We start from the raw sequence: 20,337 nt of genomic DNA, 5'->3' as shown, positions 1-20,337 counted from the left end.
TATCAGCTTAAATTAAAGGCAGTTGGACATGACAGTGACCCGTACAGTTACCAAGAACCAGTGGTCCATGGACATTAATATTTGGTACAGTTACCAAGAACCAGTGGTCCATGGACATTAATATTTGGTACAGTTACCCCAAGAACCAGTGGTCCATGGACATTAATATTTGGCCATGAATCCAGTTTTCTGATATTTATATGTACTTAATTTCTACGCCGGGGAAATACATGAAGCAAAGCGTGAAGGTTTACAAAAGTGTTGACGCTTGGTCCTACTTCAAGGCAGGATTTGTTGTAGAAATTAAAGTGATGAGGACACCGAACTTTATGATTTGACCGTTTAACGTTAGCTACCCAAAAATCCAACATTACCTGATACAAAATGGGAACCACAAATCCACGTTTCGGTGCCTGGAATCCAGTTATTTCTGTGAATTGCAGCGATTCATTTGTCTCTCTTAAGCTTATTTTTCGTCAGTCTGTAAAACGATAACTCTGATTTCTTGCTAAATCTATGAGTACAGTCGATCGCACAACAGCTCTTTCCCATTTTAGATGTTTTCCAGTTGCTCAAACTGAAAGTTCACGCTGACACTCAGTCTTTCTGACACTCAGTCTTTCTGCTACTCAGTCTTTCTGACACTCAGTCTTTCTGACACTCAGTCTTTCTGACACTCAGTCTTTCTGACACTCAGTCTTTCTGACACTCAGTCTTTCTGACACTCAGTCTTTCTGACACTCAGTCTTTCTGACACTCAGTGGGCGTAACCCACTGTGAAGTCGCATCCGTGACGTCATGCGTATTCCCTCTATAATGAATTTCTTGTGTGAATATTCAGCAAGGTCTCCCTATAAGGTTGAGGATAGGATATCTACTAATATACTTACATATTTCCATAGAATTATTAACACTCAGACTCCTACATTTCTCTATAATAATATAACTTATTGTTCAAATATTCATTCATATAACACTCGAGGGGGAAATAGTGGTGGGATTATGTTCCCCTTACCTAAGTCTGACTCTATGAAGAGGACAGTACTTTATACATCAGTTGCATATTGGAAAACCCTTCCAGGTGAGATTGGTGACATCAAAAGAAAGGATGATTTGAAACGAAGACTAAGAATGTATTTGTTGTCATCACCTTAACAACATATGATTGAGTGAGATCAATACATCAAATTATCTTTATTTTTTATTTGTAATTTTATTTAAAAAAAAATGTACTTTATGAATTGAGATTGTATGTTTGATTTTGTATTTTATTGTCTGGACCCCAGGGAGACTAGCTTTCGTTTTGTCGTCAGCTAATGGGGATCTTTTTTTTTTTTTAACTTTATTTTTTTGTATTTTGACATTACAGAATACTTTTCTTTTTTTTTTACATAATACATACGTTGTACCAGTAAAAATAACAAATACAGTACATATAAACAAACACAGCAGACAGGGTCATCTAGAGCAAAAGAGAAAGAAAAAAAGTCTTCATCACTCTTAAGAGTCTGGGCAGCTTTGGTTTGGGCTCCTTTCTGCCATAACAGTCTTTCTATGACAATCCCTTGTTCATGTAGCATTTACATCATCATGTTCTTCCATATATCCTCAGACAGTAAACAAACATCCTTATAACACGTCATCCCAAATCCATGTAATGTCTCCATTTCCTCTAGAACTTGTTTCCCTTATCTGATTCATGTCTGAGGGAGAACGTTAGTTGTTCCATATTGTGGATTTCTTTAACTAAAATCTGAAATTGTTGGACACTCCCGGCTCAGCCATTTCCTGGTTATTGCCTTTTTTTTTACTACTTGCTAGCAGTATTTTCAGTAAATACTTATCTTGTTTGTCCAGCCCAATTGGTATGTTCCCTAAGTAAATAATTTCAAAACTAAAATCCAGCTGTAAGTCAATTATTATTATTCTAATTGCTGTTACTACATCAACCCAGTATGTGGAGATGTTGGGAAACTCCCAAAATATCTGGTAATGGCCAGCAGACTTGTTCCCACATTCTCTCCAACACTGTCGTATTCTGGGTTGTTAGTCTGTGAACTCTTGATTTTAGGAGTTATAAAGTACCTTAGTGTGTTCTTCCAGGTAAATTGTCTCCACAGATCAGAACTAGAGGTGGTGGAGTGTGTTCTGCAAATGTTTAGCCAGTCATCTTCAGTTAAAAGTACGTCTGCTTCCTTCTCCCATCTGGATTTGAAGTACATTGTGGAGAGTCCCTTGTCCACACTGCAGAAACTCAAAATCTTAACAGAAATATTTGTCTTATTTCTAATTAAAATGTCTAATTTTTAGTCAAAAACATCTCATTACACTTAAAACAAGACTCATCACTGGAAAAAACAACAATTTTCACCTGTTTCAAGTAGATTTTCACTTAAAATAAGTAGAAAAATCTGCCAGTGGAACAAGATTTTTTTGCTTGTAATGAGAAGATAAATCTTGTCCCACTGGCAGATTTTTCTACTTATTTCAAGTGAAAATATACTTGAAACAGGTGAAAATTCTCAAATAACAAGTTATTTATCTGGAGATGAGTCTTGTTTTAAGTGTAATGAGAGTTTTTGACTAAAAATGAGACATTTTAACTAGAAATAAGACAAATATTCCTGGTAAGATTTTTGGAAGAGTTTTTGCAGTGCAGTTTTTTTGTGCCAGATATTTAAGGGAACTCTAATCCAACTAGTCATTGTATCCAGATTTTGCTTTAGGAGTGTTTTTATCCCCTAGAAGAGATGGGAGAGGTACACTTGTTAGATTTTGTTCTATGTCTTTCCATTTCGCCTCACTAATGGGGATCCTTTTAAATAAACAAATAAGACAATCTGTCTGTGTTCCTTTAGGCTTCAGAGCTGGCCAACTTCATCCAGAGCAAGAGAGACCTGGGTTGCCGTGCCAACCACGTCCAGCTCATCGATGAGGGCGTCGGCGCTCACGGCCACGCTGCCAAGGACTTCTGGAAGATTGTCGGGGGACAGTCGAATTACCAGTGTAAGGAGCCGGGCTCCGGTCAGCGCTGGACCAAACGCTGCTGGAAGCTGGATCCCCCTGACCGTCTCTGTTCTCTGTTCTTGCAGCTGCAGGAACGCCGGATGAAGACGAGCTGTACGAGGGCGCCATCGTGGAGACCAACTGCATCTACCGTCTGATGGATGACAAGCTGGTCCCGGACGACGATTTCTGGGCCAAAATGCCACGCTGTTCCCTGCTCAGACCCAAAGAGGTCGGACTTTCTTTAGATTCTTTAGATTTAGATTCAACTTAATTGTCATTGCACAAGTCGAAGTACAGGGCAACGAAATGCAGTTAGCATCTACCAGAAGTGCTCATGCAGTGAAATAAATACAATCTACAATATATACACATACATACACATATATATATATATATATATATATATATATATATATATATATATATATATATATATATATATATATATATATATATATATATATATATATGTATATATGTATGTGTATATATAAAAATTAGGGCTGTCAAAGTTAACGCGTTAACTTAACGTCCTCACAACGCCGACAATTTTTTTTAACGCGCAATTAACGTGCAGGATAAAAAAAAAAAAAGCATTATATAAGTTTGGCCGTCGACAGCACCCGTAGCCTGAGGAAAAGTACAGCTAATTCACTTTCAAAAAGAGGCCCAGATGTTTCGCTGGACAAGACTAAAGTGTAAAGTTGGGACTACATTGTGTTTGTATTTAAGAAGGAATGTTACATTCAGGTCAAAAGCTTTTTTTGTTGAAATTTGAATAAACATTGGCATAAAGCAGCATATTTGCATATTCTCATGTTGTTAACAGTATTAAAAACATAAAAAAATAAGGTAATTAAGAACAGCAAAAAAATGTGTGAATAAATGTGCGATTAATATGCGATTAATCGCGAATTAACTATGGACAACATGCGATTAATCGCGATTAAAAAAAAATAATCGTTTGACAGCCCTAAAATAAATAAACTATTGTTATAAAGTGCAGGTAAGATATGAATGAATGATAATATATATTATGAACAGATGAGATGTGATTATATGATTTACACAGATTTGAATTACAGTATCTACATGGGTGGTTGCAGTATTTACATGAGTGTGGAAGTGTTTACAGTAGTGCGAGGAGGTAGTTGGTAAAAAGTCCAGTGTAATTAGTGGGTACTAGCCCCATTCACTTCCTGGGGGGGTGGAGGGATGGGGGGTTTAATGGCATCAACCACATCTGGGGGATTTTAATTCAATTCAATTCAATTTTATTCATATAGCGTCTATTACAACAGAAGTTGTCTCTAGGATCTTTCCAGAGACCAGAACATAAACCCCCAAGCAATTATTACATAAATAGTGGCAGGTAAAAACTCCCCTAGTGGGAGAAAAACCTTAAGCCAAACAGTGGCAAGAAAAACTCCCCTTTAGGAGGAAGAAACCTGGACCAGGACCTGGATCATAAGGGGGTAGAAACCTGGACCAGGACCTGGATCATAAGGGGGTAGAAACCTGGACCAGGACCTGGATCATAAGGGGGAACCTCCTGCTGAAGACCAGCTGGGCAGAGCAGATTTTATAAAAGCCACAGTGGTGCACGTGGGCTCACAGACATCGTTGCAGCAACTCACTCTGTGTTTGTGTCTGTGTGTGCAGGTTCTGGTGTTTGATTTTGGCAGCGAGATGTACATCTGGCACGGGAAGGAGGTGACTCTGGCGCAGAGGAAGGTGGCCTTCCAGCTGGCCAAGCACCTGTGGAACGGCACCTTCGACTACACCAACTGTGACATCAACCCGCTGGATCCGGGGGAGTGCAACTCCCTTATACCCAAGTAAGGAAGCACATCCTCTCCCCTCCGGATGTTGAGAGGGGTCACCGCCGGGATGTTGTCCGGCCTTAACCCTGACTGCAGCTTCAGTGGACCTCTGTGTGGTTTGTGCAGGAAAGGCCAGGGCCGACCGGACTGGGCCGTGTTCGGCCGGCTCACCCAGCACAACGAGACCACGCTGTTCAAGGAGAAGTTCCAGGACTGGAGAGACTCCAGGAAGACTCCCAGCCCAACCAACAGCGAGCAAGTCGCTGATCAAAAGGTGCAAATATAAATATTCCTTCAAAGCTCTCTCCCTGTAACTAAAAGGGACCAATGATGAAAGATTTATTCATTTATTTATTTATTAATATTTTTTTATTTATTTATTTGGCCTTTTAAAGGAACCCCTAACTTAAGAGCTCCAACATTACAACCTTTTCGCTAAAGTAAAGCGTTCAGATTTGCAGAACATCACAGGCCCAGATCAGAGTATACCGTATTTTCCGGACTGTAAGTCGCTCCGGAGTACAAGTCGCACCAGCCATAAAATGCATAATAAAGAAGGAAAAAACATATAGAAGTCGCATTTTTGGGGGAAATTTATTTTATAAAATCCAACACCAAGAACAAACATGTCATCTTGAAAGGCAATTTAAGGGTGCTTTCACACCTGTACCGTTTCAAGCAGTTGTACCGGAACAGGGAACGTTTCCCCCTAAAGATCAGAACGTTTTGGTATATGTGAACACAGCAATCGCGCTCTGAAACGGCACAAAACAAGCGATCCGAGATCGCCTAGGACAGGTGGTCTCGGCCCGATTCCATTCGAGACCTGAAATGAAACGGTTAATTTTTTTTATTTGTAGTGAGAACATAATCCACACAGCAACCGATACAACGCCATTCATTGTGTATGTGCGACCGCGGTGCAAGGAGAGGAGTCGGTGCAGCCTCCACCACCTTCTCTCCGAGATGTCGTCCCAGCACGGACCGGTGAAATTAAAAGATGTTCTATCAGGCAGGGTTTGCGCACCGGCTGCAGCAGGCGCCCTCTCGCCCGCCGCTGAGCTCCGCTCTGCACCGGTAGCACATAAATGAATGGGTAAAGGTTGATTTATGGTTCCGCGTTAAATCGACGCAGAGCCTACGGCGTACCCTACACCGTAGGCTCTGCGTTGGTGAAACGCGGAACCATAAATCAACCTAAAACCAACGGCTGCTGTCTGCGCTGCGCTGAAAGGGGCGTGTCATTTATCCCGGGGTGCGGAAGAGGAAACTCCTTCCACGTTCATTTGACCAATCAGAGAGCAGCTTGTTCGCGCATGGCGTTTGTTAACAGCTTTGAAACGGTACAGACGTTTGCCTTGTGAATACAAACGCCACAGACGAGAAACGGAACAACTGTATCGATTCAGCCCCTGAATCGGAACAAAACAAACGGGCCACAGGTCTGAAAGCAGCCTAAAAACAGAACAGGCTGAATAATTGTACGGTATGCTTACGTTACATGACACTGAGATTTGCCTGGTATGTTAACATAACATGTTAAGAGTTATTCAGATAACTATAGCATAAATAACATGCTAAGAAGTTTACCAAACCATCCGTGTCTCTCCAAATAACTAAAATCCAATGAAATCTTCGTCCTCTGTGTCACTTTTAAACAACTCCGCTAACTCCAAAGGTAGAAGATGCGGCACTTCCTCGTCTACATCGCTTACGTCAGACTCATCATCAGTGGCAGTTCCAATTATTCCAGCCTAGGCCTAGAGCGCCCTCCTGTGGTTTAGTGTGAAAATAACATGTGAAATTATATACCCGTAATAATGTGTTAATAATTTCACACATAAGTTGCTCCAGAGCATAAGTCTACGGAAGAGTATTAGAGCCATGCAGGAGAAAAAATATTTGAGAGGGGAAGATTTTGTTTTTATTGTGCACTTCGAGAAAAAAGTTGAAATGTCGAGATTAATGTTGAAATACAATTTCGAGAAAAAAGTCGTAATGTTGAGATTAATGTTGAAATACAATTTCGAGAATAAAGTCGAATTTTCACCACATTGCAACTTCACGAAATTTTGACTTTTTCCTCAACATTTCAACTTTTTTCTCGAAATTGTACTTCAACATAATTCTCGACATTTCAACTTTTTTCTCGAAGTGCATAATGAAAAAAAAATCATCCTCTAAAATATTATTTTTATTTTTCTGCCTGGCCCTTATACTCTTAATTACATAATAAGTTGCACCCCTGGCCAAACTATGAAAAAAAACGTGACTTATAGTCTGGTAAATACGGTAATTATCTGTCCTCCACCCAGCTACATCACACTGCATTTGCTGGGGTGGAGCGGACTGGAGTGGCACACTGTATCTCTGTCAGACTGGGACCAGAACGTGACCGTTTTAATCTCCCCCCAGGAGCAGCCCGGGTCAGAGCAGCCCCGCCCCTACGACGCGGCCCTGATGCTGCCCGTCCACCAGGCCCCGGTCAGCACCCGGCTGGACGGCTTCAGCGTGGGCCGGGGCTACGGCCTGGTGGAGGCCGAGGACTGGCGGAGCTACGAGATCAGCACGCAGGCCGTGGAGGTGTGGCACATCCTGGAGTTCGACTACAGCCGCCTGCCGCGCCAGAGCATCGGACACTTCCACGAGGGGGACACCTACGTGGTCAAGTGGAGATACATGGTCAGCACGGCAGGTCAGTGGCCGGCTCGATGGTTAAGGACCAGGGCTGGGGATCCATTCAAATGTCAGGAGTCCATTATGATTCTTAAGATTCACCAATCAATTATCAAGATTTGATTCGATTCGATTCCGATATTGATTTGGGTTAAACTGTTTTTTGAGCTGTTGCATGAATTATATGACTGTAGTTCTGCAACATATTAATACTAGTATTATATTGAGATTCAAAAGCAAGTATTGCAGCTAATGATGCTGTAAGGACCAATCAGCTCCCAGAATGCTGATAGAACTGCTTTCAGAAACATCATGTGGGGCAGAATTACTAAACAGATCCAGGGAAGAAACAGAGACGTATGAAATCGCTTTTAGTTTTCCCACATTCCGTTTAATTTTTTTCCTTTTTTGGTCTATTTTGGTTTTAATTTTAGAAAATTTGGTTTTCATAATTTTATGCAAACGTAACCCCAAAACAGTATATAAAGTAATGAAATATAGACAATTTATTTATGCAATTATAACTGAAAACCTTAATGTTTTCATACCTTTAAACATATTTAAAGGCAAAAACATGGCACCAGTTATTCTCATGTCCAACAAAACATCCCTTTTTTGGGCATAAACAAAAGAAACTAAAGTTGTAATGTCATGATAAAAAAAAATCGATCTTTAGACATAAAAATAGATTTTTAGGAATTAATATGAGAATCGATTTAGAATCGGAAAATGTATTTTTTCAACACAGGCCTATTGAGGACGTATGAAACATTAACATGTGGTATCATCTGGATTCAAAGATCCTTCACGGAAATCTGAAGACAGTTGAGATAAAAAGTTTAGTGCTCAGTGAGGCTGGTTTTCATTAAGTAAATGTTTTTTAAATTGCTCTAAAGTACAATGTAATCCTGGATTTGGGAAGGTTTATTGTAGGGTAGTCAAAACAAATAAACTTCTCCTCTGAGAAAGAGCGCCGATTTACTCCGAGCACGTCTAGGAAAAATGAGAGCGGATTTTTGATCGGGCGTCCAGCCCTCTCGGGTTACGCTTCACACGGCTAAATGCGTCCAGATGCAGAGCAGCTGACCCTCCCGTCTGCTGGTCTCCACCAGGCCCAGTGACGTCAAACTCTTCCACAAAACTAAACCCACACAGGGTGAACAGTTGACCAGAGAGGTTGACAAATGCTGCTGCACATTAACTGTTTTAATGATCTTTCCTAGGTTGTCTTATTATTACTACTATTACTGTCATTTAGCTGACACTTTTATCTAAAGCGACTTACACCTGAGAGAACAAAACAAGCAAGAAATCACATATGAGGTCCAGCTGGATCAGAGCTGGTCAAACTGCTGAGAGTGCAGTTGGACACGGTTGCTGCCATGCTAATGCTAGAATATATATATTTTTAAATAAGAAAGCTACGTCTAAGAAGACACCATCTTGTCATAAGTGCATGCATCTAGATGCCCAAGTGCTCCTTCAAGAGCTTTAGCGTCTTTAGCGTCTTTAGCTTGCTCTTAAAAGTAGGTACAGACCAGTGTTGTGCAAGTTCCTACTTCTCATGAACTAGTTCAAAGTTCAGTTCACATGGTTTAAAAATGAACAGTTCACTTTCATAGTTCACCATTTTCATTTTGAACTAGTTCAAATTCTGTTCATTTCAATATTTTTAGGTGAGAAGTACGAATGAAACGCCCCCCTATCCTAAAACTGTTCACTATACAATCATGTTTTGTCCTAGTGGCTTTTCAACTTTACTCAGAGTCTGTAAATCTCCAACATTGTAGTCCATTATCAGTGTTTCTGCAGGTAAATCCTCCCCCTGAAGGAGCAGCAATGACTGGGGTCGTTTGGGGCTGTTGGGTCTTCTTGGTCTTTCCTGATCACTTTGTTTGATTGTCAAGGACTTGCAGATATTTTCTCACACTGGACGGATGCTTTAACTCCACATGACGTTTACAATGTGAAGTTGACGAGGCAGAAGCTCAGACTTGTTTTCTCAGGTGGACAGAATTTGAAAAGAAAGGTTAGATTTTTTCCGTCGGACTCTTTGGGAGACGATGTGTAAAATTCCTGCAGATAATGATAAGGATCATCATCTGCGTCTGCAACGTCTCTCTCTTCACTGGTCATGTAAAGATGCACCGGGCTCAGGCCACCGTTGCCATGGAGCTGGTACCCGTTGTTATGCTAGTGTGCACTGCATTGTGGGTAATGTAGTGTGAAGTCGTCTCGTCGAGTATTTTAAATGTGCCGCCCGCTGGTGAAATGAGAAGGAGGATTATTCTGTAATAATTGGACCTAAACAGTGAAACTGAAACTCACATGAACAAGTTCACGTTCAAGTTCTTTATTTGCAAATATGTTGCGTTCAGTTCAACGTTCTCACAGAAATGAACGTGTTCAATGAAGGCATTCATTTGAACGCGTTCATGCACAACACTGGTACAGACCCTGCAGATCGGTTATTAAGAGATAAGTTTTAAGTTAAGTTAAGTTTTAAATGGTTACTCCTGCTGTTCTCCGGAGCTTATATTTCGGTGTCTCCAGTGGGCACAACATCTAAAGCTAAAGTCATCAGCTGGACCTCACTCATGATGTTCCTGCATCTCACACTGATGTGGTTCTTGTGCCGCCAGTTGGGAGGAGACAGAACCCGGAGCAGCTGAAGACGGCGGGAGCGGGGAAGGAGAAGTGCTGCTACTTCTTCTGGCAGGGCCGCAACTCCACGGTCAGCGAGAAGGGAACGTCGGCGCTCATGACGGTGGAGCTGGACGAGGAGCGGGGGGCCCAGGTGAGCAGAGCAGTCCCTCTGTCATCTCTGTGTCCAGACAGTTGGTCAGAGCACGGCGGTGGGAACATCACTCTTCTCTTAGGCCACGTTTACACGTAGCCGGGTATTTACAAAAACTGATATTTTCCCCTCTACGTTTTGAAAAATACCATCATTTACACGAACTTGCATAAATATCTGGAGTTTTCAGAAATTATAATTTTTGGAGACTTTGAGCTTCGTTTTCGTGTAAACGAACGGCCAAAACGCATGAAAACACCACCATTTTTTCCTACGTGTAAACGGGGCCTTACTCTCGTCACCTTGCAGGTCCAGGTCCAGCAGGGGAAGGAGCCGCCGTGTTTCCTGCAGTGTTTCAGAGGAGGGATGGTCGTGCACTCAGGAAAGAGGGAGGAAGAGGAAGAAAACTCCCAGAGTAAGTCTGCTCAAAATATAAACAGTATATACATTGGAATGAAAAATAAAAAGGAATGCAGTACGGGAAAGAAAAACAGTGCCAAAAAAAAAACAGGTACAGTAGGATGTTTATAAGGTAGACAGATATTGCACATGTTGTTATTGCACATGTTGTTAATGTACATTAACTACTGTGAGCAGGCCTGGTAAACCAGTGTCTTTCTAAGACTTTAACCCTTCTATATCTGTAATTACATTCAGGCCACCTGGATTTATTTAGATTTTATGGTTGTAAAATTGTCAAATGTGCAAAGAATGAGTGCTCCTGCCCATTCTTTCCCCAAGATAACTTCAACTTTCAATATCTGGCAGTTATCCAATATAACTGTGTGTTCTGACTGTGTAATACCTGTTTAAGGTAAACTAAAATGACCACATGTCTACCAAAGCCTCCGGTCCAGGCGTGCCTGCGTGACCTCCGTCTCCTCTCTTCCCTCAGATGACTGGCGTCTGTACTGCGTGCGCGGGGAGCGGGAGGTGGAGGGCCACCTGCTGGAGGTGGCCTGTCACTGCAGCAGCCTGCGCTCCAGAGTCTCCATGGTGCTGCTGAGCGGCAGCCAGGCTCTCGTGTACCTGTGGCACGGCTGCAAATCCCAGCCGCACACGCGAGAGGTGGCGTGCACGGCTGCCAATAAACTCAAAGAGCAGTGAGTGGAGCTTTCTCCTTCTTTTCTAAAGAGCAAAAAACAGGTTGAAGTGACCGTGTGGTAACAGCGTCTGGTTTCTGTGCAGGTGTCCTCTGGAGACGGGGCTCCACTGCAGCAGCAAGGTGACCATCTGGGAGTGCGACGAGGGAGCCGAGCCAACGGGATTCTGGGAAGTTCTGGGCAGGAGGGACAGGAAAGGATATGACTGCATGCTGCAAGGTAGCTGTTCAGATTGTACCAAACTCTTCCTGGTTGCTTGCAGGAGCCGTGAGCATGCAAGTGGTCTGTTCTGGGCTCACGCTTGTTCCAGGACGCATGTCCCCTCCCTAAACGTAGAACACGCGTTGTGCATAGGGCCTCATCTTCCAACAGGGGCCACATTTTGCGCGAGGGGACGCACAGTAACGCATTTGCACGGTAACGCATGTGCGCGACCGGGAGGCAGAGGAGGGAAAAGAGACCTGTAATCTGACCACGCAATGATTAGCAACACTCGACATCTGACCAATCAGAGGGCTGCGTGTGCAGGCGGGCTCTTACAGAGCTACAGAAGGGGAGATTCAACATGTCGTTCAAAAGACATCACCAATCAGGAGCAAGCAAGAGAAAAAGGCAAAACACGAGGAAACTCGTGCTTAAGTTGAAGGTGGGGATGTTATTGAAATAAAACAGTGTAGCACCAACACCTGAGCTGCCACTCATAAGATAGGAATCCGTGTCTAGACTGGTGAATTGTGTTTTTCTAGCGGTCCTGATGAACATTTATTGAACGCCTTGTTAACGTCCCTCTGCATTCATCTCTGTTGGAAAAGAGTGACAAGAGTGAAGTATATGACCAGTTGGTCATATATAAGCTATAATTTCCAGCCAATGTATAACATATTGGTTATAGTTTTATATCAATTTATGTTGTTAAGAAGTAACTATTTTAAGGAGATGAACGTTTGTCTGTAAAAGGCAGACATGCGTGTTTACTTCTGATTTCAGACCTGCTAGACCTGCTTTGAGGCTTTTTATGGTGGTTTTGAGGTGGTGGAAGTTAATTTCTTTTGATGAGTAATTGATCCCTATTTGTGACTTGGTTTTGTTTTTCAGTTTTAAGTTTTTATTTAATATTTATTTATGTCAGGCTGATTAAATTTATTTTTTTTTTACTCATACAGTCAAACTACTTTATCTATACATACCGTACATTTGTTATTATTGATAAAGGTTGTCAAGTTAAATGGCGGGTTATACGGTCATTTGTTACCAATGATACATTCAGGATGGGGAGAGGTGTGGGGGGGCTCCAAATAACATGTCGCTTAGGCCCCCAATTCGGTCAGACTAGGACCTCCTCTCCAGGACCGATGTGTTACACTTTGACTGCTTCCGTCTTCCGTCCTCTGGGAGGAGACAGGATTTGTTGACTTCATAGTTGTGGTTTTAGTCAAATAAATATGTAGTGTAGTTCCATATTTACAGTAAAAACATACAGGTGTGTGCATGTGTGGGCTCGCTCATGCACACTCTGGCTGTGTAAAGTCCCAGCAGCTGTATTTGTCAGAGAGCCGTGGATTTAAAACAAAAACAGGATGTGGCTGTTTTCCGTAAAGTCACAAAGAAAAACAGTTGTAGGAGAAACGCAGCAGGACGGGCACGCATGCGCCCTCAAACTGGGCAGTGCACGTGAAACACACAGATGACTCTGACTTTGTGACTTTGACATACTTTCCATCAGCCGCTCCGTTGCTGCTTTACCAAGGCGGACTCTGGAAACGGTGCTTTTGCCAACATGTCTGCTGGTTGGTTTTATTTAGGATCCCCATTAGCAACAGCATTAGCTATTCTTCCTGGGGTCCGACATAAACACAACACACAAATTAACACTTAATACATAACAGACATACATTATACATGACAAACAACACAATAATATACACAACTCCCTTAATCACAAACAACACAGAGGATAAAACTAAATCACCATCATTCTCAGACATAAATATATAGAAATGAAATCAAATAAAACACCTTCATAAACAATACCTGCCTGAAATGACCTTATCTTAGAATTCTTGACCACTTTTCACCTTTATTGTGATAGGGTTTACACTACCTGTAATTCTATTCAACCTTCACTCTGTTCCTTCCAAATGTCAAATCATAATTCATTACATTTTAAAAGATATTGTTTCAACTGAATCTTAAACCAATCTTTGCTACAGTACCTACATGAGAAATATGAACTGGTATAGAGTTCCAGCCAACCATGGCTCTGTAAAAAACAGTTCTCTGTATCAAACCTGTTCTCACCCTTGGTATGAACCTCCTTTCTGATGTAGTTCTTGTATTGTAAACATGGTGATAAATTGATAGTATAATCTGTCATACAGTTGTTTCGGAGATCGTGTCACCAGTATATTCCTCAGAAAATTTAACATAGTATAAGTAGACCTTTGTCTTATAGATAACCAGCCTAGATTATTATGCTGATGGACACATTAGATCTATAAGGACAATAGAGCACAACGTGCAGCTTTATTTTGTGCCACTTGTAATTTCTTCACATTCTTAACTAAAGTATTTGACCAAACTACAAAACAATAATCCAGTTGCGACAAAACCAAAGCATTCAAAGCCTGTCTCCTAACATCTAGAGCGGGGGTCGGCAAACCCGTGGCTCTAGAGCCGCATGTGGCTCTAGAGCCACATGCGGCTCTAGAGCCACATGCGGCGCATGCAGCTCTTTAGCGCCGCCGTAGTGGCTGCCTGGAGCCTTTTCAAAAATGTTTGACCTTTTTTTTTTTTTTCCTTTTTTCTTCTTTTTTTTCCTTTTTTTTCTTCTTTTTTTTCTCTTTTTCTTCCTTTTTCTTTTTCTTTTTTCTTCGTTTTTTCCTTTTTTACTCTTTTTTTTTACTTTCCTTTTTAATCTCAACATTTCAACTTTTTTCTCGAAATTTCGACTTTTTTCTCAACATTTCGACTTTTTCCTCGACATTTCGACTTTTTTCTCGAAGTGCATAATGAAAAAAAATAAAAAATCTTCCCCCAGTTATAACTAATATAGATACATGCAGCATGTGTTTCCTTCATTCTAAGGTTTATACAAGACTTTTCATTTTTTTGCGGCTCCAGACATATTTGTTTTTTGTGTTTTTGGTCCAATATGGCTCTTTCAACATTTTGGGTTGCCGACCCTTGATATAGAGATAAACATTTAGAAATTCTTCTTACTAGTGACACACCTCTTCCCATTTTGCAAACTACAGAATCAGTTTGTTAGGACCATGACAGATTATGATCTAAAATTACACCCAACACCTTTGTCTCATAAACCTGTTCAAGGGAAATAGTATTTACATTCAATGGTTTGACGGTGGTTTGACCGTGGTTTGACCGTGTGACCCTCAGATCCCGGCCGGTTCAACTTCACCCCCCGCCTGTACCAGCTTAGCAGCAGCTCGGGGGAGTTTGCAGCCGTGGAGTTCCTCTACCCTTCCAGGGACCCGGCGCAGGTCAACTCCATGCCCTTCCTGCAGGAAGACCTGTACACAGCTTCCCAGCCAGGTACGCGCTCGCAAACACACCAGACACGCTGATCTCCGGTCTCCAGGGACCCCCCAACCCCAACACATCACCCATCGTTCAGCTGGGAGACTACAATGGGCTTTGGATCCACAAATCAGCAGAAATCTTTGTCCTTCTGTTGCAAACGTTTCTCACTCTTCAGTTTACAGTTCCCTATTGGCCCGAATATAAGACGGTGTTTTTTGCATTGAAATAAGACTGAAAAAGTGCCGTTCCTCATCATGACTGTTTCCTACAGCGCTTTCAACCGGCTTTCAACGCGAGCGACAGGAAGAAAATAGAAACAGGGCGTCCGACAATGTTCAGCTCAAAACGGTGCGCTGCGTCCAGATAGGACAGTCCAATAGAAAATAAAGCAATGGAATTAATTTTGACGCTGACACTCGCTCGCTCGCATGCAGTTAGGACACGGTGTTACTCTGCCGGCCGGAGCTTCCACCATTTTTTCGTAGCGGTGTATCGCGTCATTCAGGCAGCCAATCAGCACAGAGCCTCATTATCATAGCCCCGCCCACTAAGTATCCCGCATAGATAATGAGGTTAGAGAATGGGATGATAAAGACATGGCTCAAAGGCTGAATTTCTAATTTATTTAGCAAAAACAATCAAAAGCTTGTTTTTAAGACATTCTAGGCCTGTTTAAAATAGGTATTAGATGCCATAATAGGTCCCCTTTAACTCCCCAGGCCAAAGCGAACCACAGTCATGAAGAAGAAAAATAAAAAATAGGGGTAAGAAAGAAAAGAGAATAAGAGAAGAGATAACAGAAAATGGAGAAACGTAGCGACAATCAGGAGAAAAGTGGGTGGAAGATCTGCAGGTAAACCGGCAGCTGAGGAGAAGTTATGATGCAAACTTCAAGATGATGATTTGAATGAGGCAAATTAACATGCTTTTTCTCTAACTAATTATTTTCTGTATAAAAATTGAATTTGGTGTTCAAAAAGTCTTTTATCAAACTTGAGTCTTGAAAAGTTGTATCCTTTTGCTTCCTTTTCTGTGCTCAGCCCTTTTCCTGGTGGACAACCACCACGAGGTGTACCTGTGGCAGGGCTGGTGGCCGCAGGACAGCGAGAGCACGGGCTCGGCCCAGATCCGCTGGGACTCGGACAGGAAGTGTGCCATGGAGACGGTGCTGCAGTACTGCAGAGGTGGGGGTCAGGTCCACAACGCCGCCTGCTCGTGTTGGGTTGATGTGTGATTGGTAGAGACCACTGGAGAACAGACGGGTTGCTCTTTTGTTTTCACAGAGAAGAATGAGAAGAAAGCTCCCAAGGCGTATCTGATCCACGCGGGCCTGGAGCCGCTCACCTTCACCAACATGTTCCCCTGCTGGGAGCACCGAGAGGACATCGCCGAGATCACCGAGAGGGTGGGTGGACCGGTTATTAAGATTCAGAATCGATTATCAAGGTTTGATTCGATCCGATTTGATTCCGATATTGATTTGGGTTAGTGTTATTAAAACAGTGTTTTGAGCTGTTGCATGAATTATATGACTGTAGTTCTGCAACATATTAACACTAGTATTATATTGAGATTAAACAGCAAGTATTGCAGCTAATGATGCTGTAAGGACCAATCAGCTCCCAGAATGCTGATAGAACTGCTTTCAGAAACATCATGTGGGTCAGAATTACCAAACAGATCCAGGGAGGAAACAGAGACGGATGAAATCGGTTTTATTTTTTCCCTCATTCCGTTTACATTTTTTTCCATGTTCAGTGTATTTTGGTTTTTAAGTTTTGAGAATTGGGTTTTTAGCATTTTATGCAAATGTAACCCCAAGACAGTATATAAAGTAATGAAATATAGACAATTTATGCAATTATAACTGAAAACGTTAATGTTTTCATACCTTTAAACATATTTAAAGGCAAAAACATTCCTTTTTTGGGCATAAACAAAAAAAATACCAAAAGTTGTAATGTAATGATGAAAAAAAACCGATCTTTAACCATACAAATTGATTTTTAGGAATTAATATGAGAATCGATTTAGAATCGGAAAATCGATTTTTTTCAACACAGGCCTAACACACACACACATCCTATGAAAATAAAGCAGTCTGGGATAGGAGTTGTTGCAGGTGGAAGCCTCATCCAGTGTTTCTGTGTGATCTCAGGAGGAGGAAGTGTGCAACCAGATCATCCTGGTGGAGGACGTGCTGGCCCAGCTGTGTAAGACCATGTACCCCCTGGAGGAGCTGCTGGCCCGGCCGCTGCCCGAGGGCGTGGACCCCCTCCGCCTGGAGGTCTACCTGTCTGACGAAGACTTTGAGGTGATGACCCTGCTTCTGTTTTACAACCCTTTTGATTCAGATACATCGTTGGGTTTAATCCATCAGCGCGTCCCTGTCCACTTCTGCTTCTTTCTTCCCTCCTGCCATCATTTAACACATGTAAACCTGTGGCTGCGGATGCCATTCGTGCTCATGCCATCATCCGGACTAGGGATGCCCCGATACCATTTTTTTCACACCGAGTACAAGTATTTTAATTTGTGTACTTGCCGATACCGAGTACCGATATGATACTTCTACCATTATCAAGTTTCTGGTATTAAACAACGTATTCTCCTTCCCTCCTCTTGACACCTTAGCAGCAGTAGCTTCAGTCTGTCTTGCTTCTATCGTCCCTTATTCTGAAACATGTCCACACTGCTGACGTCCCGCTGCATTAATTGTCACTATCTTGCCTGAAACGGCGCTGCCAGTCTCACTCATGTATCACTCTCTTCTCACTCATGTATCACTCTCTTCTCACTCATGTATCACTCTCTTCTCACTCATGTATCACTCTCTTCTCATCACCACGCTGACTGCAGCTCAACATCTCCCCCTAGAGTCACTAACCAGTAACTACAACAACAATGAACGGGTATCTGTGCGTGGTATCGGAGAATTTTTGCGAGTACGAGTATATGAGAGCAGTATTGGCTCCGATACCAATACCAGTATCGGTATCGGGACATCCCTAATGCTGCCTTTTCTTCTTTTCATTTTTCCAGAATGCAGCTTGAATTTAAGACGTTTTTACGAAAGTTGTACGTGGTCTCTCTAAATGCTTGCCCCCTTTATTCCTCATGAAGCCTTACCTTCCCGGTAAACCTGGGTGATGACATGGGTTCACATCCTGGGGAGTGATTTTTTTTTTTTTTGTACACTTCTAAAAAATGTACCACGCTGTTGTTTTCACTTTCTTTCTTATGGATTGGTTTAATTTGGTGTCTCCTGCACTGAGAGAGCTCACAGCACCAGCCTCCAGATGCATATTTATATGAATTATTTTTTATTTGAATAGAATAATAAAAGTAAAATACAGTCCAAATTAATTCATTTATACTCCAATTCATTATAATTGCTTTGATTTAATAATAATTCACAAAAACGTCTCAGTCTTCACTTTGGCTACGTTCACACTGCAGTCCTTAATGCTCAATTCCTATTTTTTCCCATATCCGATTTTTTTTTGTGTGGCTGTTCACATTATCTTTTAAAATGTGTCCTATATCCGACTCGAATGTGAACGCATCGCGGCCTGAACTGACCCGCATGCGCAGAGGCGTGTGATGATGACAATGATGGATTTGCATCCAACAGGTGCCTATGAACTGCCAATTATCCATCAAGCTCCACAATTATCATGTTAACATTAAATCAGAGTTTTGCGGGAGCGGATGTAAACACTGCGGGCGCGGGCGGGAGTGGAAGGAACACACACGTTGCGGGTGCGGGCGGTAATGGTCAGAAATGCAGCGGGAGCGGGATGAAGAAAACAGTCCCGCTATAGCAGGGCTCTAGCTCCGCTCCCCGGAGTGTCAGCTCTGCTCTCCGGCGTTCAGCTGGTTTATCACCTAACACACGGTCCAGCTCGTTGTAAAACGGGCAGGTTATGCGACCACGACTGCTTCGCTGATTTGAATCCTCAGCTTCTTTATTTAGTAATATGCTTAAATTCAGCGGGTTGTCTCGTCTGATCTGAGGTCGTATAAAGAGGTGAGCGGGGGGGAGGGGAGGAGGAGAGGAGGAGGCGGCCCGGAGGGACCCCCGCCGTCTCCCGTGTCTCCCCCGCGGCTCGGGGCTCTGCGTGTGACGTCAAAGTCGCATTAATTCCGACCTGGCTGTTCACACTCAGGTCGCATTACAAAACATCAGACCTGTATCCGATTTAGAACCACATATGGAAGCGACCTGAATCTGATTTGAAAAGATCAGATTCCATGTGACTTGTCCTGTTCACACTGTCATAAACAAATCGGATCTGAGTCACATATGAGCAAAAAATCGGATTTGGGTCACTTGGGAACTGCAGTGTGAACGTAGCCTTTGAGTCCCTGGTCATGAGCGTATGTGGCGGGGGGAGGTAGAACCGGACTCAGGAGGAGCTGCCACCGGTTGGGGGGCAGGAAAGAGATGCTAACAAACACAAAGCAGCAGAACTTCAGTCAGTGAAGAACGAGAGGAAAGGAAGCAGCTTTTGAGTAAATTATCAATTAAAATGTGAACCCCTGAAGGAGAGGCTTCTACTTATTATATCTGAGTTCTCTGCTGCAGTTTAGATCAGTGTATAGTCACTATGTAACACAAACTGTGTGGTTGATCTGAAATCCTCTCAGTCCTCTCTGTCCTCCTGGAGGTGAACCTGCTGGTTCATTCTGGCAGCATCTTTGAAACACCTTAATCCACTCTGTCAATATATTTTTATTACCTTCTTTAAGTCTCAGAAAGGCATCATTAGAGGCAGGGAGGTACTTAACCGTAGTCGACCTGGAGTTTGGTGTATTTCAGGTTTGGAAAATGAATGAAAGAGTCTGTTGTTATGGAAACCCATGAAGCTCCCTGATGTCATAGATGAAATGTGTGTTAACATCGTGTCTCTGGGCCTTTTTACTGAGCCTCCATCGAGGTTCACGTTTTTTTTTTTTCTCTCGTGCATTTACTTTTCCCCCCTGGTTTCTCTGTGAACTCACCCTATCACTTGTTCCACCTCCAGGGTGTGGAGGCCTATGAGAAGGTGAGTCGACTGGTTTGAGCATGGAAGTCTCGGACTTGCCACATCCTCACTCCGTGTTTTACATCGTCACCTTAAAGCCACTTTGTGCTCCGGCTCTGCTCTCTAATTCAGAGCTAACATGGTCATTTTGTTCAGCATGACGTTCACACGTGTTTGGACTGAGTCCTGGAGATGTGACAGCTTTGGGACGGTGTTGTTTCCACTGAACTAGAAGAGTGTGTGTGTTTTGTATCCCTGATGCATGTCTGAAACATCACTGTTACCATGACGGCTGCAGGACTGACTGAAACTGTAGACTGGCCTGTGCTTGATGGTTTGATTCACCGCACGAATCTGCACAG

General features: G+C 42.5%; 1 protein-coding gene across 13 annotated transcripts in view; it reads left to right on the top strand.

Annotated features, from left to right (window-relative positions):
- The window catches only part of svila (supervillin a), a 98,330-nt gene that overhangs the window by 76,285 nt on the left and 1,708 nt on the right, over positions 1-20,337 (top strand). For 11 of the 13 annotated variants that reach the window (XM_061713148.1, XM_061713152.1, XM_061713149.1 and 8 more), the window contains 14 exons: positions 2,859-3,006; positions 3,093-3,238; positions 4,672-4,847; positions 4,959-5,106; positions 7,248-7,527; positions 10,151-10,305; positions 10,615-10,720; positions 11,201-11,408; positions 11,494-11,627; positions 14,805-14,960; positions 15,989-16,132; positions 16,232-16,353; positions 17,107-17,262; positions 19,976-19,996. In XM_061713148.1, the coding sequence (XP_061569132.1) occupies positions 2,859-3,006; positions 3,093-3,238; positions 4,672-4,847; positions 4,959-5,106; positions 7,248-7,527; positions 10,151-10,305; positions 10,615-10,720; positions 11,201-11,408; positions 11,494-11,627; positions 14,805-14,960; positions 15,989-16,132; positions 16,232-16,353; positions 17,107-17,262; positions 19,976-19,996 (2,100 nt within the window). The remainder of the gene's footprint in view (positions 1-2,858; positions 3,007-3,092; positions 3,239-4,671; positions 4,848-4,958; positions 5,107-7,247; positions 7,528-10,150; positions 10,306-10,614; positions 10,721-11,200; positions 11,409-11,493; positions 11,628-14,804; positions 14,961-15,988; positions 16,133-16,231; positions 16,354-17,106; positions 17,263-19,975; positions 19,997-20,337) is intronic. The other 2 variants (XM_061713144.1, XM_061713155.1) reach the window with 1 other exon arrangement.

This window comes from Cololabis saira, chromosome 22 (assembly GCF_033807715.1).
Source record: "Cololabis saira isolate AMF1-May2022 chromosome 22, fColSai1.1, whole genome shotgun sequence".
Lineage (NCBI taxonomy): Eukaryota > Metazoa > Chordata > Actinopteri > Beloniformes > Belonidae > Cololabis > Cololabis saira.
The sequence above is the reverse complement of the archived record's forward strand: the minus strand, read 5'-3'. Positions and strand labels throughout refer to the sequence as shown.